The sequence below is a fragment of the Alligator mississippiensis genome, chromosome 3 (assembly GCF_030867095.1).
Source record: "Alligator mississippiensis isolate rAllMis1 chromosome 3, rAllMis1, whole genome shotgun sequence".
Taxonomy (NCBI): Eukaryota; Metazoa; Chordata; order Crocodylia; family Alligatoridae; genus Alligator; species Alligator mississippiensis.
In genome coordinates, this window is record NC_081826.1 from 165305127 (window position 1) to 165331834 (window position 26708).

Consider the following 26708-nt stretch of genomic DNA (forward strand, 5'->3'; position numbering starts at 1 on the left):
GGTCAGGAAGCCTTGAGGAAGCCTCGATGTAACTGTTGTTCTCTACAAAAAGTGCATACTTGTTGTTTGATATCCTTTATTCATTTATCTTCTTGAAACTGCACTTTTAAAGAAAGGTAGGGGTTTAACTGTCTGTACACAAACTTGCAGAGAGACAATAGAGCTGATGGGTAAGTAATCAGGTCTGTTATCTCTCACCTCCATATACTGCTGTTAACTAGGATGTTATCTCTGGAGACAACAAACTCCCTATGCCTGAAGAAGAGCATTTGTGCCCGAAAAGTTTGCAAAGAACAATTTTTCCAACTATTTAGTTGGTCTAATAAAAGATATCACATCTACCCAAATAACCTTGTTTGCCTGCAATCTCTGCAGATAAATCCAGTTTGAGAATTGAAACTAAGCATCACAGAGATGCTTAATGGGCTCTTCTAGACTGAGCACTGAGTCCCATTGGGTAGAGTGGTTTTCTTTCATCTTTACTATGAAGCCTCTGGCAACCCCATAAGATTGGGCCCCTAATATAGTCCATGGCCTGTTGTGACCTATTTATAAAACTTCTAAAAAGGTTACACAAATATATTGTCTCAAATAATATACAATTAAAAGGTATAATCCCTATTCCATGATGACATCTTTGAGCTTTAGCATATCTTAAATTAACACTATCTTTATATAAGTTAATATTTTTAAAAGCATCTTAAAAAAATAAAAAATATAATTAAATAAAAAACTCTGATTTAAATAAAACAATCTGATTTTTTTTAACGTTCGGTTTTTATCCACCCCGACTCACTGGGATTATTTAAGAAGCATTTCCAAACAAGGGTTCACGTAAACCAAAGAACCAGAGTTAGTATGTCCACCATACACAAACATGATCCAATTTCTTTGAAATTTTTTCACTGCAAAATATGCTTGGCATCCAAAACAATCTGAAGTAGTGAACCTATTTTCGGGACTGGGAAAAGAATTAGTGGTATCCATGTCTTTCCAATAGGTTCCATCACCCTCCTCTTCCCCTTCCACCTCATTCAAGTAAGAATATAATAACACAGAGATGCAAGAGAAGCAAGCACACCTGTATCTACATACTGAGCTGAACCAGCATTAGATCCTGTAGGAGCCCTAGTACTGCCAGCTCTAGTATTGCCATTATTTCCCTCATTAAATACACTTTTCAGGAAGTGCAAAGTGGAGATTAAAATAATAATAATAATAGCAATGATAATAATAAAAAATAAAAAAATTAAAAAACCCACAAATATTAGTCTGGTTTACACCAGAAGTCTCATTACACCAGAATGCGTGTAAAGCAGTTAGCAACCTTTTCAGGGGATGGGCCAAATCCAATGGCTCTGATGACAATTTGCCTCAATACAACGCAGACGCACAGTTCTATATGCTTTCAGGCAATTGATTGATACCCTGAAAATATTCTTTCAACAGTACAATCTGAAACATTATTAATCATTTCCATGGCTTCATCCCCTTTAACAAACAAACCAGTTCATTGCAGCTTAAAGTCTTGTTTCCTTGTTGTTGAAAAGATAAGTAGAGCTGTTTCAGAAGTGTCACTCTCATTTGTGCATTTCCTCACCACAGGTAGTAAAACTAGGTGAGTTCATTTTGCTTTGAGTCAGCAGACAAGAGCCAACAAAGGGATAGTTTCGGTTGCAAACCCCTTAGGCACTACTTAAGTCCACCACCACTTGATGTCCCAACTCACATTTTTAAAATACTAACATTTTCATTTAGGGATGTATTTGGTAGCCATGCTGGTTTGAGACCAAAAGAAATGCCAAACTCTAAAACTCTTGGTTCAGAGAGGATACCTTTTATTAGACCAACTAAGAGATTGCAAAAAAAAAAATATCTATATCTATATCTCTTTGTGATTTCTTAGTTGGCCTGCTAAAAAGGTATCCTTTCTGAACCCAAAGTTCTAGAGTTCTGCAACATTTTCATTTGTATCCTGATTTTCCTTCCAAAGAAAAATCTAACCCACACAACTACATCTTTTTGGAGGCAAACTACCTCATTCAAATATTTCTCTCATTTCAAGGCTGTTTTCAGTATCAGAAGAGTTAACAGATTAGTTTTTCTGCCATAGATTACATCAGCCCCTAAAATGTCAAAGACCCCTCACTCCACACAATTAACATACCTCAAGGGCAACATTGGGGGGAAGGTGGGGGGAGGTAGTCAGTCATATGAAATCTGACAAACAAAACAGCAGGATGCTCCATCAAAATGGAGACAAAAGTATTAAAATTCTAAAGACTGTGGTAAAAGAAAAGAGGTTTTACAGTATCAGATGGATACTTTACAAGGTTAGGTTCCTTACACCTCCACATAAAAAATAAGGTTTGAAAGTACCTTGTGTTATATACAGAGCTGCAGCAAACAGCTGTGCGAGACCACCAAGGTACTCATTTGTTGCAGCTTTTATTTCAAAAGGAACTACTTTTCCAATCAGCTGTGCAGGATCACTGATGAACCCTAGCTTATTTAAGCAGCAGTACCCTTTGAAATAAAAGGCCACAGAGAATAGCTGAGGGACTAATCTGTAATTCAGCAACCAGTTGTGAATTAAGTGGGTTGCAAACCACTCAGATACAAGTGATCCATGCTACTGTACCTGCCTAAGAACACTGGTACCTTGTCTAAAAAGTTAATTGATCTTAAGACCAATAGTTTATACAGGAGATATCTGTGAAATAACCATCCCATGCAGTCAGACTGCTGCACCCACACAGCCTCAGCTGCAAGATAGGGACCTAAGCTTGTCCTCATCAGTGATCCTGAGGTACTTCAGCCTCTAAATACTGGGCCTCTTGAACCTACAGCTGTAGTTTAGAATCTACAAGTTAGTCTCAGTAAGACACCCCTTACCACCCCTCCCCTCCCCAAAAAAACAACCAAAAGAAACCCCAAAACATTCAAGCTCTCACAATCACCAAAAATCACAATCTACAAATACATGTCTTCAAGATCAAACATTTAAACAGTCCAGTGCTTCTCAGCCTTTTTAGACTCGAGGCACTGCTCTGAAAACGCCAACTTTTAGCTTTCACTCATTTTGTGACTACAGAGAAATGAAGTGATGCTTCTGTTGCAGAGAGCTCAGAAAGACAACAGGTTCCAAAAATACTTAACACCGTGAATCTGAAATCTCTAGGTTTCTCTTAAGATTTGTGTGTAGGTATCTGCACACCAAACAGTAGTAATATTGCACAGCACCCTTAAAAAGGATGTCATGACATCCCATCAGGGTGGATTTGATTTAAATCAAAACCATTTAAATCACGATTTAAATCACTGGTCAGTAAGCCTCTATTTAATCATTGTTTTCTACAAAACGGGCATTCTTGTTAAATGAATAAAAGATATCAAACAACTTGAAACTTTGCACTTTTAGAGAAAGGTATGGGCTTGACTGTGTACACAAACTTGCAGAGACAAGGAGGCAGATGGGTGGGTAATCAGGTCTGTTATCCCTCTCATCTCCGTATACTGCTGTTAAGGATGTTATCTCTGGACTCAAAATCCAGTTTCAGAACTGAAACTAAACATCGCAGAGATGCTTAACGGGATCTTCTAGACTGAGCACTGCATCCCATTGGGTAGAGCGGTTTTCTTTAATCTTTACGAATCTATAAAGAAGCCTCTGAAAAGGGCCCCTAATATAATCCGTGGCCTATTGTGACCTATTTATAAAAAACTTTTCTAAAAAAATTACATGAATATATTGTCTCAAAGAGTATATAATTAGAAGTTATAATCCCTATTCCATGATGATAACTTTGAGCTTTAACATATCTTATATTAAAGCTATCTTTATACAGGTTTTTAAAAGCATCTTAACAAAAATATGATTAAATAAAAAAAATATTTTTTTATATTAAATAATTGATTTTTATCCACCCTACATCCCAAGGTACCATAGCACCTTTGTCGAAAATCACTGATATTTCAACATCTGATTCTAACATACTGAAGTTGTTTTGCTGTGTTCCCAAACCAAACCAAACCACAGACACTTTAAAGCCACATTTAAAGTGAAACTAAAGAGGCGTTTCTTCCCCTGACAGAAACTGCGTATTTCCTCCACCAAACAAAAGCTGTTCCCCTACAAGTGAACAAGCAGCTGCATTTCAAACAGAAGGACAGGAAACAGCTGAAGAACACTTTAAACGTACAATTCTTTAAGGTAGGGAATGAGACAAAAAAAAGTTCAGGGTCTTCTCTAGCAGACTCCTGGCATCATAAGCAAAATAACATAAGTGGGTATAAAATGCTCTAGAGGTATCTATTGGAAAATGAAGGGCAATATACATAACACCATACCATAACTGCATAGTTGAATTTAACAGGTGAAAGAAGCAGAACAGTACAGCATTCCTTATCTGTGTTACTTCCATCTCATTTTAAGGTGGGATTCCCACAAAAATATATCTATTTCCTTATTACACTCTCCCATACACTATACCTTAACAGAGGCAGATGAGCCTCATGAAAACTGAAGGCTGATTTTCACCTGTGGTGAATCTAAAGATGAAATTATCTAAGGCAAAAGTGGCCTAAAATAGACTGCAATACAAATAACAGATAACACTGTAGACAAATATAGCTGTTCAGTTGCAGTATGGTAGCTTTTATCAAAAGGGAAAATTCAATAGCAATTTGGCTTGCTGGAAAGTTGTTGAACATTTATATTTCCCCGTAGCCTAGCAAACCAGCAAGCCAGAGTAGGTACCTGACGTCAGAGCATCTTTGGCTGAAACAGCATAATGATGTTATCTTAATCCACTACATATTCTTTTTCCCTTCTTTGAGTTCTGCCATCTTCCTAGCTAAACAATTTTACTGCTTCTGCTTAAATCAAATCCTATGCCCGCAATGAACATACCAAAGACAAAGGTTGATGCATTCTTTAAAGCAGGGGTGGGCAATTCTTCTGGCTGGAGGGCCACTTTAGGAATGTTGTGAGCCCAAGCCTATCTACCCTGCACCCACCACCTGCTCCATCCAGCATCCCCTGGTAGTGGGTGCAGGGCAGACAGACTGGGGTGCCCATGCACAGCTGGGTCCAGCAGCAGCGGAGATACTAGCAGTGGCAACCAGCAGGAGCCACCATGGCAGGGCCTGCTGGGAAGTGGAGTCTGACTACTGCACCACCCCCGCCTCGCCACATACCCAGGGGTAGCAGGAAACCAGCCACACATGCCACAACCTGGGCTTCCCCCTGCACCTGGGCCAGTGGGGCCAAGGGACCCGCTACGGGCTGGACAGAATCCCTTGGCAGGCTTGATCTGGCCCATGGGTCATATTTTGCCCACCCCTGCTTTAAACCCTGAAATTCCCCCACCCCGCTTTCCTATACACAGTATCTTGCTACTTTCTTTCAAGAGGTAGCTGACAAAACAAACAGCCTCTCTCTTCCCCAAAAGCACCAACTCTGTGGATACCTCAGGGCTCAAGAACCCACTAAAAAAAATTAGCGGGTGCTCAGCACCCATAAGCCATGGCTGTTTTGCTTACAGAACTTAAAAAAAAAAAACAACCACCACCACCACCACCCTCCCCCGCACTTTACTGGAAGCAGCAGCAGTGCAGGACTTGCTCTGTAAAGATTAGGCGCTTCACCAGGGCTTTAAGGTGCTTTTAGCTAAAGCCGCTTCAAAAAAGCCCCACTAATGCACCTGATCTTTATAGAGGCTGAAGAGCGGGTTAAAATAATGTGCTGCCCCTTCTGGGCATGTACAGGGCTTGGTGCGGGAACATGCCAAGTTTAAAGTGCTGGTTTTGGGGGAGTTTTTGCCTGCAAGCACCCACCAGCAAAAGCGGAGGTCAGCATCTATGCTCGTCCCTGTAACTTGCCTTCTCTTCATGCAGCCTATACTACTCTGCTTCTGCCCTGCCGGGCAGTTTGTCTGCTCTACTCCAACCCCTCAGTTTCCTTATGACACGATCCTATCTCTAGATCTCATCACAGCTCTAGCCTCTCCCATCTTGAAAAAACACTCTTGTGCTTCCTTAAATGCTTCCTCTACCGTTACTTCCCAGTTACCTCCCCCTCAATACAGATTTGTGCCTTGCAGTCTGGAAAGGGACTCAAGTCTCTCCTGACCTCTTTCTAGCCAAATTTCAATATGAGCAATGACAGTTGTGTCAAAGCTGACAGAGGATGATGGAATAATGTTTCTAAAATCTTGTTCTTTCTTGACTCTGTAGCTTAGTCAAATAAAAATTCAGTTTGTTTCCTACCTCTCTAGTCATTCCTTCACTGTGACTTATGGTCTTCCACCTCCCACTCAATGTTTCTGGGATGGTTCTACTAGTCTCTCCCCTTAGTCTATTCCTTTTCTCCCGCTTCTCTTGACCTCATCCACAAAATTCAAATTCAATTACTACTTCAAAGCAGAAGACTCATCATATCTACATCTACTTTGCCCCATCTCATTCTACACAAATTAAACTAGCTGCCTCTGACATCTTCTTGAGGCTCAAGCTCAGCATGGCTTCCCACATCTTCTGTCAGTTCCTGTTGACCCACCACCATCCTGCCTATCATTCAGACCTACAATATCATTATCAACTAAGATTTCTCTTTAGGTTTTCATATCCACATGTCTAAATCTTATCAATTATTTCTGTGCAAGATCTTTATGATACCATCTCATCAACTCATACAATCAATTCCTAGCCAGGGTCTCAGCATTTTGATTCTCAATTACCACTGCATCCCTTTTGTTTTGATGATAGGAGAAGTCTTGTCCCCTTGTGCGCATTCAGAATCCCAAGGCAAAATTGATTCTCTTAGAGCAGGGGCAGGCAATTATTTCAGGCAAAGGGCCACTTACTAAGTTTTGGCAAGCCATCAAAGGCCACATGACAGGCAGCCGGGGCAGATGAATATACATTTTCTAAATTTTTCAGGGCCCCCACGGGCTGGATAGAACGGCCTGGTAGGCCACATCCAGCCCGCATTTTGCCCACCCCTGTCGTAGAGCAATACCTTTAGTATCTCTACTTATGCTTCCCTCCATTCCTCTATTACAGCAAGCATGTGCTACTTGTCTTCCTTTTAAAGGCTATTTACAGGCTATCTACTGCCTATCTATCATCCTAATCAGTATGGGAAGGTTGACTTCAACTTTCAACTCACCTGTAAGGCCACTCACCTTTACCTAATAAATTTTCCAAAATTTGAAAGCTGGATCTGTTGAAGAATGCCTTGCATTCAAAAGCTTGTTTAGCTCTATCCCAGCTATGCAGTTGGTTCAGTAAAAGATATCACCCTAAGAAATCCTTGCCTCTTTCCAAATAAGTCATCTTTATGTTTTTTCTCCCCTTTGCCTGGCCTTCAGACTTGGGAACTATACAAACAGTCACAAAGCAACTTTCTTACTGCTCTCCAAATCCCTCCTCAGAAGGGATGGGGGGAGGATGGAGGGCAGACAACTCTCCTTTGGAACACAGTTAAAAGCCAGTGATATATTGACGTATTATTCAACATGCCTCCCAACGTTGCCTCCTCATGCTCTGCCACCCGTCTATTCATCTTTTGTCTTTTGGCCTAAACTTAGATTGTAAGGTCTTTGGGGCAGAGACTCTCTTTATTCTATGTATGTACAGTACCCAGACTGGGCTCCTGGTCAGTCACAGCCCCTATGCAAAACAGTAAAACAAACAACTCACTCACTGATTTGGAGACCTTCAAATCAATTTGGACCTCTTTATTGGTCTCCTGACTTGGCCGCTGAATCAGGCCAAATCTCCTCTGAATTGAATCAGCACCCGAAGCTTTGCACAGCCCTAATATTCAGAGAAGTGTTCTTTACCTCCCTCTAGATTATCTATGTACCAACTGCACTCACCAGTTTTGTGGCCAAAATTCTGTAGTGTGCATGTTGTCAAATTTATCTTCAAAATACTTTCATGGAATAAAAAGTAAAGTATTTTGCTTATTTTATAGGGAGGTATGAGAGGCCCAGGAAGTTCAAGTAGCTAGCTTACCCAAGTTGTACAGCTGTCTGGAAAAGCTTTAGAAAAAGCTAAAACCTCAGTGCAGATCTCTGAAAGACTGATCTGGTACCCTAGCTGCAAAGCCTGCCTGCCTTCCTTCCTTCTTCTCAATTTTGAGTGCTAGAGGAAAAATATTCCTAAAAGACCCTGGGGATTCCCTGAATTAATTCCCATTTTCAAGAACAGAAAAAAAATAACAGGGGCAACACTTCTAATTAAGGCTGTCTGACACTTTGCTTTGACTTTGTTTTCGGTTGCTTATAACTAAAAACACCATCAGGCAAAGGCAGACACCCAGCATGGAAAATTTCAGCCTGAATGGTTTAATATTGGCAAAGTTTCAGCTAAAAATGGTTGAGCTGTTCCCAAGAACAAATTTAAGGAATGATACACTATTCCATGTTCAAATAATTCTGTCATCTCATCACAAAGCTCAGGTGCCTGAGTGCTTCAAAGCAGGGACCTGCATTTGGCACAGGGAGGCTGTCACTCTAGTCTACGAGTGAATCTTTTGCTGCCCTCACAAAACAACAGGATACACTCCATCTCAGGGCTGCAAGACTCCGCAGGTCTTCACCTACAATTACTGTGAGCAGCTGCCAGACACCCAAGAATAAGAGACTTGCTCCCTCTTGTACCTTCAATGCTTTTCCTCATGGTCTAGGCCAGTGGTTCCTAACCATTTTAGTACCGGGACCCATTTGTAAACATTTTTGGCCAGGCCTGACTTGCTGTCCCCAGGCCTCAGCTTCTCCCCCACACCCTAGCATGTGTGGCAGGGGTGGGTGTGTTGCAAGCCTTTCATGTATTCTTGCGACCCACTTTTGGGCTGCAACCCATGGGTTGAGAAGTGCTGGTCTAGGCAACATGGGTAAGGAAGATGTGGTCTGCCTGACATGCAGAACAGTCAAGAGGTAGGAGGGGTCAAAGACAGAGTGCAGTAAGGAGAAAGAAAACACAGGCATGAATTGAGAAGATAGAAACAGGCAAAAACTGAGAAGGGCTGTAAACACTAAAGTTCGCTTCTCTAAAGAACCAGAAATTGAAGTCCTTATTTCCAACTCTCAGCATTCCTTTGCTGTCTAGGAGACAACTGTGCCAGCAGTTTTCAAAGCATGTCTCCATCCTCCACCTAGTGGCAGTTCCACAAAGACAATAAATAGTTTTCTACTGCTACCAGATAGCATTAACTCATGCAGGTGAGAAATACATTATGCAGCTAAAAATGACATCCCTGCTGATGAACCACATTGGAGTGAAGGGAAACCACATGTTTTGGTTTTTTAATTTGAACTGAAACAGATCAAAATCTCAAAGCTACACACAATAAGTACATTTTTTTAAAAGTCACATTAAAAGAAAATGAATATTGCAAAGCCAAATACTAAAAAGCTAGGAAAAGCCAGAGTTAAGATTGCCTGGGCAATCTTATGAACCAAGGGCCCAAACTATATTCATTATCTTACAGTCTATAGTTATATGACTACACACTAGTTTTTCCAAAGAACCACAGAATGGGCAGTGCTCAAGGAGGCAGCTGCACAGGTAGGACAGACTTAAGCTTTCTGAATGCAGTGTGCTCTTCTCCAGGTCCGGGGTGGAGGTGGGGAACAGATGACACTATCCCAACTGTGCAGCTGGTCCAATAGAAGATATTGCCCCAAAAAGTCCTTGCCTCTCATGCATTTCCTGGACTATAACGGCTACACCACCACCCCCCACTGCAATAGCTATGTAATATTTTTTATGCTCAAGAAGCATGGAGGCTCACAGACTTATCTACAGCACAAGATCCAAACTCTGCACTGAACACAGCTGTTACTTTCCGTGTTGACTTCTCTGAATAGATTAATCAATCCAGAAAATCAATACATGGATTTCTGCATCCCAATGAGGTGAGGCGGTAGTATAAACCCCATTTTACACATGGAGAAATGAAACACCAAATTCTGGTCTCAACTGTTAAACTTATTGGGTGCTGAATTTGAGAAGACTGGGGTCTAATTTTTCAGGATACATAGTATAACTTGACATTTACATGAGAGCACCCATTGACCTTAACTGAGGAAGTGAAGTACCAACCACACAAAATTTCAAATTCAGCCTCCAGGAGCTTCAAGTTAGGTATGCAGACAATAAGCGGCCAATTGAGAGAAGCAAGGGTATTTTGGTGATATCTCATATAGAACCAACTGTGCCAACTGTGGACAAATTTGGTTTAGGCAATTTGCCCAGCAACATACAAAACATCTTTGGCAGAGACAGGGATAAAATCATATTCTCAAGGGTAGTCTTCAACTTCTTTAACCACAAGGTTAGCTATTCCCTCCCTGCGATTGCCTACTTCAATTACCACACACATGCCTCATTTGCAATAGAAGCTATATAGATAATTTTTTTTTGGGGGGGGGGGGGGGGGGGGGCAGGGGAGAAAAAAAACCAACCAGTATATGCAAAGACACGGTACCCACAAGAATATGGCATTTAAACTGCATATGCAATCTTAATTCATGCATTTCCTAATTTCTTCATGCTGGACTTTGCAGCTATATCCATGTTAAAAGGTCCCAACCTTGTTATGGGATCAGTAGGTGGACTCCTGCACTTCAAAAAGTGACTCCATATAGACACAAGGGTCTCATTCACAACCCCCGGCCCAGCAGACAGCTATGTATAGTGGCTCAACTGAAATGCTTCAGACCTCTCAGCTTTACTCTATACAGTAAAGATACTGTACACATGCAGTATTCAGCCTAATTATTAGGGTCCAAACCCTGCAGCCTTTATTCATGAAGGCTCTATTTAATGAGTGGCTCTAGATATTTATGGGACAAAACTATTATTGGTTTTATAGCTGCACACATTAAATAGCTTTATTTAAAAAAAAACAGCCATTTGCCATGTTACAACAGTAGTGACTACTTAAGATTTTATCAACTCATCTGGTTTATTTAATTTCAAGAGGTACAGGACCACATTGTGAACCAATTACTTGACTGTTTAAATCAATAAAACCACTCAAGTTTTTGAGAAAAATACAGCCAGCTTCAACTTAACCAAAGGCTGTACATTAGAACAAGTATTCTCTTCCCAATAGGTTGGATCTCATCCCTGTGGGCACCCAACACACACAAATACACATCATAAACCCTTAATGCAGAACTGCTGATATGACCCGAATGCCGGCAATTCTCGAAGACATTATGGAAAAGAGTCCTCAGTCCAGCAATGTTATTAAGTATGTGTAGTGTGCACATGTTTAACTCCCAGCACACAGATCAGTGCTTCACTGAATCAATGACACCCTGTCCAGCTGGATGTAACCATATGACTGCAGGGTAAAGGCATTTATGACACAGTCTTGGTATACAGGCAAAAGATATTTCTAATTACTACAGCACCTAGAAACCCTACTTGGGGACTAAGAGCCCAGCGCCGCGAGGCTACACTAGCCCCAGTCAGGGACTAAGATCCCACAGTGCCACACCGGGAGCCGGGGGGGGGGGGGGCATGGTTACCCCGACACACATGCAAACACACACACAGAGACATACCCCCTCCCCTGCTCAGGGACTAAGATCCCACAATGCCACATAGGGGGAGAGGGGAACATGGGGGTACGGTTACACGCCCCCACCCCCTAGTCAGGGGCTAAGCTACCACAGCCCTGTACATCCGCACCCCCCCGACCCCACTCAGGACTAAGATCCCACAGCGCCGCATGGGGAGGAGCGGGAGCAGGGTGACACCCCGGCCCAGGTGGCTTGGCAGACGCAGAAGGCCGGCCGTCGAGATGTCCATACAAGCGGCCCCGGGCCCGGCCCCCCGGAGGCCCCGTGTCTGTGCCAGCGGTGCGGGCCGGAGCTCGGGCCGAGGCGGCGGCTCCGCAGCGCCCGCCCGACGCGGTCCCTCAGCACGGAGCCGCAGAGGCAGCGGCTCGGGCCCGACACCGGCACGGCGCGGCCGGGCCCACGGGCGAGGGGCGCCCCGATGGGGGGGCACTTACGTGTAGACGATGGACATGAAGTGCATGAGCCACAGCACGACGAAGAGCACGAGGCCGAAGAGGGCGAGTCCCTGCAGCGCCAGGTCCAGCACCGCCATTCCCGGGGCCGGGCCGGGCCGGACTGGGGGAGGACGGGGCGCTCCGCACAGGCCGCCGCCGCTCGCGCACTGAGCCCCCCCGCGCCGCCGCCCCGCCCCCCCCGTCACCGCCCGCCCCGCCCGCCCTGACGTCACGCGAGGAAACCCCGCCCCTCCCTTCCCTCTCGCCGCTGCCCGGGAGCGAGGGGGCGATTGGTGGTGACGTCACGGGGCTGCGGAGAGCGCGGCCAATTGTTCTTTGTCTCCTTCCCGGCGGGGGGAGGGGCAGCCCCGGACTTGTCCTTGATCCCTGCTCCCCATTTCTGACGTGGTGTGGGGCAGTGAATAGGCTCGGGCCACCTCCCCTGCCAGCCAGGGAGCTCGGGGCAGGCGCCTCCTCGAGCAGCCCCTGCCTGCTAAAAAATACAGACAGACATCTCTCGTGGGCTTCTCACTTCTCGGCCTCTAGCGGGCCCAATGCTTGCCTGCCAAAGGGAAGTGCCATGGTCACCACAGTGGCTTCCTAGTGGCAGCCGGGGGGAAGACCGCTCAGCTCACGGGCCACGGGTGCCTCCCGAGTGTGCGGGGGCAGAACCCGAGGGCTCCCAGCGGCCAGGGCCCCACGCGCTGCCCCAATTTAAGGGTGGCACCAGCACCCTCTGTGCTCCCTACCAGCCAGAGCACTCGCTGTCAGGGGGGCACATGCCCCCCTACGCATCACCTATGGCTCTGCTGGCAAGGGCTGGTACTCGAATAGGTAATGCATGGTAAACCTTGGCTTTATGCCCACCTTATGGAAATGGGAGACTCCTCCCTAGCTTGCTCCTTGGGGCTGTATGGCTGGGGGCAAGAGAAACTCGCAGGCATCCAAACCCCAAGCCTTCTGGCTTGGGCCTGCTGGTAGGATGTCTGCCAAAGGATTTAGAAACAACTGAAGCCCCAGGTGGGGGTGGAGGATGTTTGCCGGTAGTAGGGCCACTTGTGGTTCTTGAATGACTCACAGATTTGGAATAGATTTGTCTTGGAACATGAAAAAATGTCCTTAAAAAAAAAAAAAAAACGTCTGTGACCAGTGGTTTTCAAACTTGCTCAGGGCCAAGCAAATGTGGTGTTGTTCCAGCCAAGGAAACCCAAGCCACCTAACTGCAGGGCAGGTGCGGGCCCAGCAGCTGCCCCAGAGCTTGCCTCGCATTCAGGATGAGCACCAGGATGGCTTGCTGTCCTCCCTCGGATAGCCTTTTTAGGTACTAGCCACCTGGCTTTTGGGGTTATTTAGGCAGGCGTAACTTGCAGCGGTCTGCTTGAGCCACTGTGCAATGGTGCCAGCTCAGGACAGTGCCCAAAGTAGTCAGTCACCTACAGTAGCATCCTGAAAACGTGTTGGCATCAAGGGCTGCACTTCCAGCACCAGTTTAATTTGACATGGGTCCGCTCCCAGTACCCTTTACATAGTAACAACTTCTGGCTGTCACCAACCTCTGTTGGATTGGAACTAAAGCCCTGTGGGTAAAAAGGCTCTGTCTTTTATTACTAATCCTTGGAGCCCCCGAGTCTTGCCTTTGTTTCTTATGCAGTATTTATATTGCTGCAGATCCAGAAGGAGCCAGGCAGGGTTATTTTGCCCCAAGTGGCACAATTTGCTCCACAACAAAGTGCATGTCCGAGCACGTGCGCTGAGGCAAAAAGCCCTGGCTCAAATTTGCAACACTTCTATTTGAGCTGCTGCAAGCGCACATGCTTGCATGTGTGGACGCGCCCTTTGAGACTAACTCTAAGATGCCATGCTGTTCTGCCATCTAATCTATCAGTTCTCATCATGAACGAGAACTTGGAGAGAGATGTCAGGAAAGCTAGTATCTTGTGCTCTGTTGGCAAGAAAAAAGCAAATTGACTGAATTTAAATTAAAGGTGGAATTCAAATTAAAATAAAAATGAAAAGTTGCTAACAACTCCAGGCATAAGAACGGATGAGGAATCAGTTCATCATGGAGCTAACAGCACTATTGGATCTAATGTCATGGCCAGTGGTTTAACTTCTAGTGTCCAAAAACTCACTTCATGTTAAAGAAAACTTTTAACTACAGCAAATAACCTTACCATCTCAATCTTAACTTTCACATGCCTTCTGCAAACCTTACTGAAATCTAGCGATAAAGTTATTTGTGCTCAAATGATTTGCTTCTATTTGATCCTGAAGTTAGAGTTACAGAACCAAACATATTGTTGTAAGAGACCTTACCACTATTAAACTCAGTGGAGTAAACCACAGTCTGCAAGTAGTGAATTTGGCTTGTAATGTTGACTTTTTGACCCTGGACCAGACAGTCCTAAACACATAGTTATGACTTTAATGATTTAGATAATAAAATCTTTCCCCTTTCCTAGTTGGTTGGGACTTTATTTGTAATTAAGAATTCCCTTCTATATAACTCATCCCTTTCTTGCAAGAGAAAAGTAAGACAGTACAGTGGACTTGGGAAAATTGATGCATTATCCACATGGGAAAGTTGAAAAGACTAGCTACTGCAGATTAATGGCTTCTACCCCTCCTCCCCCACCCTCCTCCCCCCAAGAAAAAGATAAATCAATAAAAAGGTATTCTTATTCAAGAAGAATACTGAGCACACAGGATCCTGCTGTGGAACAATTATTGCAAAACATCTTATTCTGCAATAGTTAATCCAGATGAATTCCCTGTGCAGGCAAACCCTAACGTGATTTAATTTTAGGGGTGAATTTAAGCATTGATTGTTTAAAATACCTTGTATTTGTTTATCTTAACATTGCATCTCATAGCTTATATAAGGAGATCCTGTTTAACTTGGAGTCCAACTCAATCCCACATTTCATGCCATGAAAGACTTCAAAATGTATGAGCAGTATAGCTCTGCCATAAATGCATTCAGTTTACCAAAACTCTCCAACTTTTTGCTACCTATGCCAGAAAAAGATCCAGTCTATTTACTTCGCTTCTTTGGAAGCTAAAAAGATCATCCTCTGATGCATGATTTAAAAAGGAAAATCAATGCAGTATTTTTTAACTTCACAGGGACCCCCATCTTTCCCAGAGATATTTCATCTCAATATGCAGTTCCAATATTCTTTCCATGAATTCTTAAGCAATGATAATGCTATAAGTAAAATCAAGTTATGTGGTTACAGCAACTGGGGATCTGCCTCAAAGTCTATTGCTGTTACCATAAAATGCAAAGATCTTATTTAAAGAAAAAAAAAGATGTTGCGTTTCATCTGACATACACCTGCCACAATTTACTCCTTGACACGGGGTGGCTTATCGAGCTGCCTGAAAGGCATGGTACATTCTGCTCTGTAACCAAATGCTTTGGCCTTGTCCCAATTTATGTATGAGTATGGAATGCTGTTTCCTTTTTATTTTTTAGCAACTCTCAAAAAGAACATAGCTGCCACTCCTGGTTTGTAGATTATTTATTATTCCGGCAAAATTATGCTAATAAAATACAGAAAAAGTTGAATGCAGCTTTGTTGTAGGCCAAAGAAGTATTAAAAAAAATAGAAGTCTCTCCTTTGGCTCTCCTAGGCTGAGATTACATAGCATTCAGTGCTGCTAGAGAAAACAAATTACACAAATAAGCTTGTAGGACTTCCAATTCTTACAAAAAAACAAACAAAAAACCAAACCTATTCTTAGAGTACTAGGAAAAGAGCATCATTTGTGTATGTGTATATGTATGAAGTCAAGGGACAACTGAAAAATGCTCTGAATAAAATTACTGAAAGTTCCCTGCCTAAGGAAAATCCTCTGGTTTTGTACCTACACAAAGCTTCTGGATTTCTCTTCCTTAATCATCGTAGTGTTCTTGATTGGGATTGTGCTTATTCATACACAACACACAATTTAAGTGCATAGCCTCAGGGCTAAAAAAAGACCATGCACTTATCACCACCATGCACTTATCCAAATTTAAGATAAATAATCAAAGGTGGTTAAGTACACAGTATTGTTGTATTAGCTGTAGTATTAGCAGCCTAAAAACTGACTAGGTCCCTGCCTTTTGCAAGGCTGCTAATAGTCGTTGTTGAGTTGTGGCTAGATCCCTTGAAGACAAGAGAAGCTGGCTATGAAACGGATTAACACCTTTCATTTTCCAGGCTTTTATTAACAGCAGTTTGAAGCTGCTTCCCCTTTACTGCTTCTGGGGTAGTGAATGGGTAGTTAGTTACAAAGTGGGCAGTTACATTTACAGGGAGCATGCAGTTAACCAGAGTACATTTAAATTATGGTGTAAACAATGAGGCTGAAAGGTGCTATGTGCTTAAGTATTTGATACATTTAACCTATAATCAGATAACTGGACTTTGTTAAAGAGTGAGCAATAGGCAACACTGTGGGACTGGCATAACCATATTTTCCACATATCCCGCATGCATGTAAGTGGTATGCGCTCTACCTGCAAAATCAACAGCCACATGTAGCACTAGAGGGCAGAACAGCTTGCTTCCCACTGTCTTACACCACTTAAGGCTCCTTTCCAGACCGGTGGAAATGCTGCCCTCATTCTAGGGTGCAGTCCAGCAATTTTGAGCCACATACATTCAGTGTTTCTATGCTCCTTCCCCCTGACTAATGTGACTCCTGTTAGGAATAAAGTGGGGTTGGACTTGTACTGGGGCATATATTGGATACAAGCACAAATTAGCGTTGTTCATGTTGCACTGAACTCTACCTTCACTGGGAAGCAAAAATAAAAGATGGGCGAAATTTGGTCCTGCACATGCGTGTTAGTTGCTCCAGCTCTCAAATTGTTCTGTAATGTACCTTGTTATACAAATGTCACATGTCCATGGAAATTAAGTGTTGGTTGAAATTAAACTTGAATGAAAACAACAAAAAAGTATTCCAGCTCTAGAGGGTCCACAAGGATCAAGCAGAAGCTTGGACATAAAAATCCATTATTAAAACATACTTCTTAAATAATAGCTGAAAGAACACAGGTTGATCTAGTGTGTCTGTGTATATAAAAAATAATTGTTGTTATAAATATATATATACAAAATAATTGTTGTTTCCTTCATCTCCTTCTATATGAGCTCCTTCCTCTCTCTCACCTGCCAGTTATAGTGCTGTTCCCTATGCCTGGCACTAGATTCTCTTGTTCAAAGTTGTTTTCATTCTTTAAACAAGTCACTGTCTCAGACATACTCATTCCCCTTGCTGCTCATTATGAACTGCTTCTCCTGAGCTATTCCTCCCTTCTTGTCAACTTGCAAGCTATCATAATGCATATTTTTTTTTCTGTGGAATAAGACATGATTTCACATTTGTTTGCTTACCCTCCATTCCTCATTTTCCCGATAACTGTTTCTTCGCTTATCTCAATAAACTATTTGATTGACTACTATTATAAGGTTTTTAGAGTGGGGAGCATGTCTTCTTTTAGAATCTCTATACAGCAACAGGCATTCATTGTATTTAAGAACATTACTATTGAAGGATCTCAAATAGCTGCCTTTAATAGTAAGTGAATTATTTACAAACCATTTACATTTATATTCTGCGGGAAGAGAAAAAGCACCAGAGCGCTGACAGAAGTTACATTTGTCGCACAGTCAGCCCCTTGAAAGCATTCTACGGCTGTGCCCTGACAAAAGTGCATGATTGCAGAGCACTTTGAAAGTGCGCAATCGTGCAACAAATTAACCCTCATTACATTTGGGTTCAGATGAAGGCATTCTAAAGTGGCACCTTCATTAACTGCTTTCTGTCCCTGTACATGATGGGGGAGGGGGCTGGTGCAGCCCAGGCCTGCCCCCAGTGCTGTCTGCAGGAAGGGATGGGAGAGAAGGGAAGGAAGAGGAGCTGCGGGCTGTGCAAACCTAGAGTGGGGAGCTGCACGTCTGTCAGCGCCCCCAGAGTCACTTTTCAAGTATAGAAAGGATCTTTATTAAAGCATTGCTTTCAGATATTACTTCAACAAACAATTACTTTATTATTAAACAAATATTTTTCCATCTCCAAGAGCAGCTAAAGAGACAGCAGTGCCATCCTTTCTGAAAGGATGTATTGTCGGTGCTACTATCATCCCAAAAATGACATATGCTAAAAAAATATAAAGTAAGTTTCATTTTGCTCTTCAGTGGACTCGTCTTCACATTAAATTAATTTGATGCAATAACTTGACCTAGGGCGCAAAAATATCCAGCACACCTACTGGCTGGGAAGTGACCCTCTCAGCAGCACAGAAGTAGAAAGGGATCTTGGAGTCATAGTGGACGCCAAGACGAACACGAGTCGTCAATGTGACAAAATCATCGACAAAGCTAACCGCACTTTATCATGCATCAGCAGATGCATGACAAATAGATCCAAGGAGGTGATACTTCCCCTCTATGTGGCATTAGTCAGACCGCAGTTGGAGTACTGTGTCCAGTTTTGGGCGCCATACTTCAAAAAGGATGTTGATAAGACTCAAGAGGGTCCAGAGGAGGGCCACTCGTATGGCTAGGGGCTTACAGAACAAGCCTTATGAGGAGAGACTGAGGGACCTGGACTTCTTCAGCCTCCGCAAGAGAAGGCTGAGAGGTGATCTTGTGGCCGCCTACAAATTCATTAGGAGAATGCAGCAAAGGATCGGAGATGCTGTGTTCATCAGGGCGCCTCTTGGGGTAAAAAGGAACAATGGTCGCAAACTGACAGAGAGCAGATTTAGGCTAGATATCAGGAAAAACTTCTTCACGGTAAGGGTGGCCAAAATTTGGAATGGGCTTCCAAGGGGGGTGGTGCTCTCCCCTACCTTGGGGGTCTTTAAGAGAAGTCTGGACAGGCATCTTGCTGGGGTCATCTGACCCCAGCACTCTTTCCTGCCTAGGCAGGGGGTCGGCCTCGATGATCTGTTGAGGTCCCTTCTGACCCTAGCATCTATGAATCTATAAATTTTGGTACGTATTGCAACGGAATTCATTGCTCCTGGGTGCCACACTTCCATGTGTGCCAAGGCACATTGAGCTGGGTCAGAGCAGCCCCGGCTTGCGGAGGTCCAGGGGGTCAGCCCGCCAGCCCAAGGCTGCTCCAACCTGGCTCAATGCACTGCAGAGGGACTGGCTGGGGCATGAGGGTGCTCCAGTGTGGGGCTAGCTGGCAGGCAGCCCCCCACACTGAAGCACCCTCGTGCTCCCAGCCAGCCAGGTCAGCATCTACACGTGTTGCAGAGGTATTATTTATTTTGCCACAGGATAGTACTTGTATCTGGCAGTACTACCCTGCAGTGGAGTAAATGAGTTTTCTTGGGCCTAATAGTGTCACATGCGTAGATGCTGACATCTTACTGCAAAGCTAATTAGTCAGCTCCACAGTAAACATCTGATGTAAGCGTGCCCAGTGTAATATAAGGAGCAAATGCTCCTATTTGCAAAACATTTCATCATCATCTGCAATAAGCCCTTACGTTAAACTGACCTCACAGGAAACAGAACATCCTGCTTCATTTGGAATTTATAGCCAACATAATTTGTTGGTTAGTCAGCATGGTAACAAAGAATAAAAATGAGAAGGTTAAGCTGTCTGTGTAATAATCTGGGTGAAATGGGTGAAAATCATGTGGTGAAGATCACATGGGGAAGATGGCTGAGCATTCCTAATCTTTCCCATGTGAGCATTTTTTTCTCATTGGTTCCATGTGAATGCTTCACTGGCAAACAATGACACCTGAAGTTCAGTATTTGGCGGTATATGTACAGAGCATTTAAAGCTCATAAAGCCAACACTCCCTATAACCACTGTTTGTTTGCAGCTATAGTCAGAGAAGCCCGAGTGCTGAAAAAAGGCTATATGAAAACAAAATTTGATTGTATCTCATCATGATCACAAAACATTCATATTGACTATAGGCAGAAACCACAGCAGGGGGTCACTGGGGGAAAAAGTAAGGCAGCTGAGTCTTCCAGCAACAGCTACAGAGAGAGAGACATATACAGATACATACACATACATACATATATGATTTATTCATTGCAAATAATTTATTCAACATTGTAACAGGGAACCCATGCCCTGTTACTGGGAAGTGGCATGGCCCCTTGAAGAGCAGGGTTTTTGTAGCACAGGCACAGGCAACCAGCAGAGCAGAGGTTTTGGAAGAGCCCTGTGGTCAAGTTAGCTGTCAGGGGATTCACATGATCTGAAAGGGGCAGAGATTTATAGAATCATAGAAAATGAGGGTTAGAAGGGACCTTAGGAGGTCATCTAGTCCAACCCCCTGCTCAAAGCAGGACCAGCTACAACTAGATCATCCCAGCCAAGGCTTTCTCTAGCTGGGTTTGGATAAGCCTCAAGGCTGGAGCTTCTACCACCTCTCTGGTAACCTGTTCCAGTGTTTTACTACGTTCCTAGAGAGAAAATATTTTGTAATATCCAACCTAAACTTCCCTTACTGCAACTTGAACTGTTGTTCCTTGGTTTGTCACTTGCCACCACTGAGAACAGTCCAGCTCCATCCTCTCTGGAAGCCCCCTTCAGGGAGTTGAAGGCTGCTATTTAGTCCCCTCTCAGTCTCCTCTTCTCTACTAAATAAGCCCAGTTCCCTCAGTCTTTCCTCACAAGTCATGTCCCCCAGCCCCCTCACCATTTTTGTCACCCTCTGTTGGACTCTCTCCAATTTGTCCACATCCTTTTTGTAGTGGGGGGCCCAAAACTGAACACAGTACTGCAGATGTGGCCTCACCAGTGCAGAATAGAGGGGAAGAATCACTTCTCTGGACCTACTGGAAACACCTCTGCAGCCCAGTATGCCATTAGCCTTCTTGACAACCGGGGCACACTACATATGAAAAAAATCCTCTTCCAGACTCCCACTTTGTTTGTTTGTTTGTTTTTATTTCCCCTTTTCTTTGTCGTGGTCTCCTAACCTGTCTGTCAAACTGGTTGTTCTGGGTTATGACATACGTGACTTGGATCAGGTAAGAGGGTGTAGACTAGGGCTGTACGAAGCTTTGGTCACTGATTCAATTTGGCGGAGATTCATCCTGATTCAGTAGTCGAATCTCCAAATCCGAATTGAATCAGGAGACCCTTTAATCTCTCCAAATTGAATTGGAACCCTCCAAATTGATTCAGAGAGATTTGGAGAGTCAACGATTCGGACATAGACACAGCTTTAAATGTTTTCTCTACATACCTCAAGGTACCAGGTGGTTCGTGAACACTGAGATGCTGGGGCGGATGGAGTATCCCATGGGAGCACAGGGGGATCCCCAGCATGTTTGGCTGAAGACCCGGAAGTGGACCAGAAGCACTCAGCGGCTGGTACCTCCTAGGTCTGGTAGGGCACCCAGGGTTCCCTTGCAACCGACTGCTGAACTGGGAGGGTGCAGGGGGCAGGGGGTCCCCCGCGCACTTGGCGGCAGACCTGGAAGTGGACCAGAAGTACTGTGGGATGCTCCATCCGCCCCAGCATCCCAGCATTCTTGAGGTGCGCCTGGTACCTCAAGGTATGTAGAAAAAACATTTAAAGCTGTGTCTATGGCCTAATCGCTGATTCTCTGAATCAGCATTGAATCTTCAGATTCGGATTTGGCCGAATCGAATTGGTACAGTGATCTGAATCAACGAACTGAATCACTGCCCCTGATTCGGACTGAATCCGAATCCAAATTGAATATAGCCCATTTCGCACATCCCTAGTGTAGACCTAGCCTCTATTGTTTTAAGCTGTGACCTTATGACACGGGGGCAGGGGTTTGAATCCAGGTCAAGGTGTGATGCTTTTCAAATTGGTTGGTCAGCATCAAACAACACATGCCCCTGATTGGGTCTAGAAGGTGAGGTCAGGAGGGCTAATTAAGAGAGAGGATCTCCAGGAAGAGGGGGAGACATGCTGGGCCATTTACACAGCAACTTGAACCTCTACAACTCTCTCTCTCTTCCGGGATGCTGAAACTTAACTAGAGAGGTAGTTTACAGTAATTTAAAATTGTATTAAATGGCTATCAGGGCAGTTCTGTTTGCTCAGGGTTATTCTTTTGATATTTCAATCACTTGTACCCCTCCCCAAGCCTACCCTCTCTACCTAATAAAGCTATCCACTATAACAAGCTTTCTGGTACATGCTTGAGAGGGATTGGGCATGCCTTTATGCTCCCTTTGCTCAGCTGACTAAGGGAAGCTACTTTCTGTTCTTCAGGTTAAAGGAAGCACCCCAAGATTTCACAGTGGGTCAAGCACCATCAAGATCTACAAGGCCTGTTTACCCCAGGGAGCACAGGTCCTGAATAAAGACCAGACCCCAGGTGGTGGCAACAGTTACCCCAGGCTTGTGGGTGTGCTCCAGGGAGGGGGTTGGCCTGACACAAGTGCCCCAGGGGAAGCACTCAAGGCTTGGTTTTTGGTCTGGCACAGTGCGGCAGGTGGCTCAGCACAGGAGCAGCCCCTAATGACCCACTACACTGCTGACTCATATGTAGTGTATTGTCCCCTGTAACCCTTAGGTCCTTTTCTGCAGAGCTGCTGCCCAGCCAGGCAGTGCCCAGCCTGTACTGGTCATGGGATTGTTCCATCCTAAGTGCAGGACTTTGCATTTGTCCTTGTCGAACCTCATGATATTTCTTTTGGCCCAGTCCTCCAATTTGTCTAGGTCACTCTGAATCTTAGCCTCACACTCCAGTGTATCTACTCCCCCCAGCTCAGTATCATCTGCAAACTTGCTGTGTGTGCACTCTATGCCATCCTCCGGGTCGTTGAGGAAGACATTGAACAAAACTGGCACCAGGACTGACCCCTGAGGGACTCCACTTGATACCAGCTGCCAGCCAGTTTTCTATCCACCTTACAGTCCATTCATCCAGCCTGTATTTCCTTAGCTTGCCCACGAGAATGTTGTGGGAGACCGTATCAAAAGCCTTGTCAGAATCAAGATACACCACATCCACCAGTCTCCCCACATCCACAGAGCCAGTTATCTCATCATAGAAGGCAATCAGGTTGGTCAGGCATGACTTGCCCTTGATGAATCCATGCTGACTATTCCAGATCACCTTCTTCTCCTCCAAGTGTTTAGAAATGGATTCTTTGAGGATCGCTTCTATGATCTTTCTAGGACTGAGGTGAGGCTGGTCTGTAGATCCCTGGAACCTCTTTTTTCCCTTTCTTAGATATGGGCACTACATTTGCCCTTTAGGAGTACATAAGCCAGAGCCAGAGCAGGAAGTTAGACTTGCGAAACAGTGGAGGGAGGAGGTCTTGCTGTGAGATTGCTGCTATTGAGGACTGCCTGATAGGGAGCTTTGGGAATGCAATCTGAGGGATCTGGTTTGGAGCTTGGAGGAAGTGTGGGAGGCAGCTGGTGGGCTGCCAGAAAGCTTAAATTTGTGTTTAGGTTTTAGTGGGTGGTTGGGGCGGGACTAGGAAGGAGTGGCTTGGAGGCCTCATTAGTGCCTGACTGGCACATGACTGCTTTGAGTCCTGCAGGGGGTCAGGCTTAAGGGCACAGACAGGACCCAGGGGAGTCCAGAGCCTGGGAAGGGGCAAAGATAGTGCAGAGAGGGGCAGAGTTTTAGGGTTAAAGGGTCTGGAGCCTGAGAAGGGCAGAGGTAAAGCCCCCAGAGGGCAAGATAAAGTGCTTGAGCAGTGGGCTTAGCTAAGAGAGCAGGTAGAGTAGAATGGTGGTAGCTGGGAAGGCTGAAGCCCCAACAAGAGAGTAAAAGCCTAAGATGGCTTGGTGGCTTTAGGGAACAAGTGTCCTACCTGAGTGATACATAACATCTGAGGCATGTATGTGACTATGGGGGTGACTGGAGGTTATGACTTAAACCCTTAAGGTAAGCAAGGTCAGGAGAGTCCATCATTGAGGAAGAGGGAGCGCTTTAGGCTTGTCAGTCTCTGAGGGCAGCCCCCCTTTCTATTAGTTTGCATCAAGACATGGCAGGTAAGAAAACAAGGTGAGATCTTGTGAGACAGGAGAGAAAGAGAGCCTGGCAGGCATGAAGCAGCCTGTACCTGGGTGGGGGGCGTGAGGGGGAGGGCGGGGGCATCAGAAAGGTCCTCAGCTTCCTAAACTGTTAGAAACGTATTTAGCTCCTTTTTCCCCCCTTCTACTCATGAAAAATCCAAGGGACAGACACATTTGTCTGTTTTTGAATGAAAGTTGTTTGCTGTCCAGCTGGATACAGATTATCCAGAACATATTCTCTTTTGCGATTTATTTATTATTCATGTTTGGAAACTGGTTGCCTAACTCACCTAATACTACTTATCCTCCCTGGGGCGAATGACACAAACCTTATTTAAAAGGAGGGAGGAAATCAAAAGAAGTTTTGGGTTGCCTGGACAAATAAGTCCTGCCTGACTTTCTGCAAACATACACCCATGTTTATTCATTTAGGCATTTAGGTAAGATTTTCTTGCAGAAAGAACATACTTTCCTGTAGACATTTGATGAAAGCAAATTAAAAGTCTTGCTGTCAAGGACAAAGCAAATCCAGGCCTTTTAATTTAAACAAATATTGGATCCAGTGCTATCTTCCACCCTCCTTCATGCTTGGCCTCTTCAAACCCATCCCATCAATATTAACTATTGAATTCCCAATCAAGAATGCCACCTCAGATCTTGCTGGGTTTTTTTCTGAGGTAAATCATGTTTTCACTTATCTTGATCCTAGAAGCAGGAACTTGTCACAAATGCAACCCAGATCTGGAAGGCTGAGGGCACCGTGCTACAACGGTCACAAGCTAGGAGTCCAAAGCCAAGGGCTGAGGCAGGAACAAGATGGAGGGTGGAGGGTGGGAAAATGTTCAGGCAGGAACAAGGCAGAGAAAAAAGGGAGATGAGGATCATGGAAGAGACCAGGAATAGGGAGCACTGGAGTGAGAGAAACCTGTCTTGATGCAAGCCCACAGAGTACTGCAAGGGCTACTACTCATATACAGAAGCCGTGGCAAATACTTTAATGGGGCAAGCTGAGGGCACTCAGGCAGGCAGCCCCGTCCAGGCTATCGGGGCAGCTGAGCCTTGTCTTGGCAGCAAGCAGGAAGACCTCTAACAAAACCAAAGAGGTACAGCCAAACCTGGAAAGGGAGAAAAATGGACTTAGCCTTGGGTTGAAAGAGAAAGGCCTGAGGTCAAGGCCAGCAGGGCAAAGGACAAGAGTGGAAACAAGCATTGAAAAAGTAGTTTCAAGCACAGCCAGAAACAAGGAAGATTAATTCAGGAGAGAGGTGTAAGCCTCAAAGGAGATCAGAATTTGTTCACGAGAATGACATCACATGTTGCACGTGGCATCACTGTATTTAATGTCATTATTGTCACAGCAATCAATATTTTACCTTTCCATCTTTTGCAGTTGGACATTCGTTAAAGCTAGCATATAGAATTACCATAAGCCCGAACATTCACCCATTCAATTTTTTTTTTAACCCAGTGAATGTTCAAGTGCTTCAGTTGTCTTCTGGACTAGACCTGCATTTCTATGCATTCAAGAAGTTCGCTTTCTAAATCAGCTTGTGCTACAGAAACAAACATAGCACAAGAGCACTCAGATTTACACATGGGAATACAGATTTGAGCAGTCATTCTCAACTGGGGAGCAGTATACTCCTTAGAAGGGTGCTGTAGTGCCTCAGCCCTGTGAAAAGAAGCAAATGCTGGCTTTTCCACATGCTGGGCAGCTTGTGGCTGCCCCAGCATGTCCCAGCAGCACTCCCCATGGCCCCTTCCACCAGCTCCAGCAGCATGCGAAGAGAAGCTGAGTTGAAAAGCACAGCCTTGCCCCACAGCAGCATCTATGAAAGTCGCCCCTGTGCTCAGCGGGGCAGAGCAGCTGTGGGCCTGTTTCCCTGTTCCTCCCATACTTTTGGAGCTGATGGGAAGGGCCACCAGGAATGGTGGCTCCAGATGGTGGCATTCAAGTCCCTGGAAGAACTTGAGACAAGGGTAGGGATGGGGACAGATTGGAGCATGGCAGTGTTCTACATACACTGTTTTCACCTGGTACCAGCCTCTACACCAATGGCCACTATCACCCCCTTTTGCATCCTGCAAGAATAGCTGCCTCTTCTAGGAGTCTAATGAGCCACCCTCAAACTCCCCAGTCTGCTCTACTGAGCAGGCACTGTCAGTACTAAGCACCATGCACTAGTCCCCACCATGCTCTCAAGGATGCCCTCCCACCCTGTGAGATACTTTTAGGGTGCTGCAGTGTGCAAGGAGATAAGTGATGTAAGAAATTAACCAGTCTTTAAATGGGGTGCCACTAAATTCCAAAAAGTGACAGTGGGATGCCTCAAGTCTAAAAAGCCTGAGATCCAGTGGACTAGAGAAAATGTAGTGCACCATACCATTTGTCCACGAGAGTAAATGTATCTGTGTTTTTCAGCTTCTAGTCGGTACTTGTGCTTTATTATATTCATTTTTATTGCTAGGCATCTATCTTAATTCATTTTTTTTAATAAGTGAATTTGGGGCACTGCACAGATCCCAAATCCTATTTACAAAATACACAATAAATTGCAAAGAGATTTTTTATAATGTGTATTATTAAGCATTTGCTCTGATGTACAGGGCTTTTATTACTGAAGGACAGATTCCTAGCTTTACAGAGACATTATGCTTCAGTTGCACTTAACA

At 44.4% G+C, this 26708-nt stretch overlaps 1 protein-coding gene across 1 annotated transcript in view; it reads right to left on the reverse strand.

Annotated features, from left to right (window-relative positions):
* Positions 1-12211, reverse strand: part of UGCG (UDP-glucose ceramide glucosyltransferase) — a 29272-nt gene extending 17061 nt beyond the window's left edge. The window contains exon 1 of the mRNA XM_006274775.4: positions 12038-12211. Coding sequence (XP_006274837.1) covers positions 12038-12135 — 98 coding nt within the window. The 5' untranslated portion in view covers positions 12136-12211. The remainder of the gene's footprint in view (positions 1-12037) is intronic.
* Between the last annotated feature and the right edge of the window lie 14497 nt (positions 12212-26708).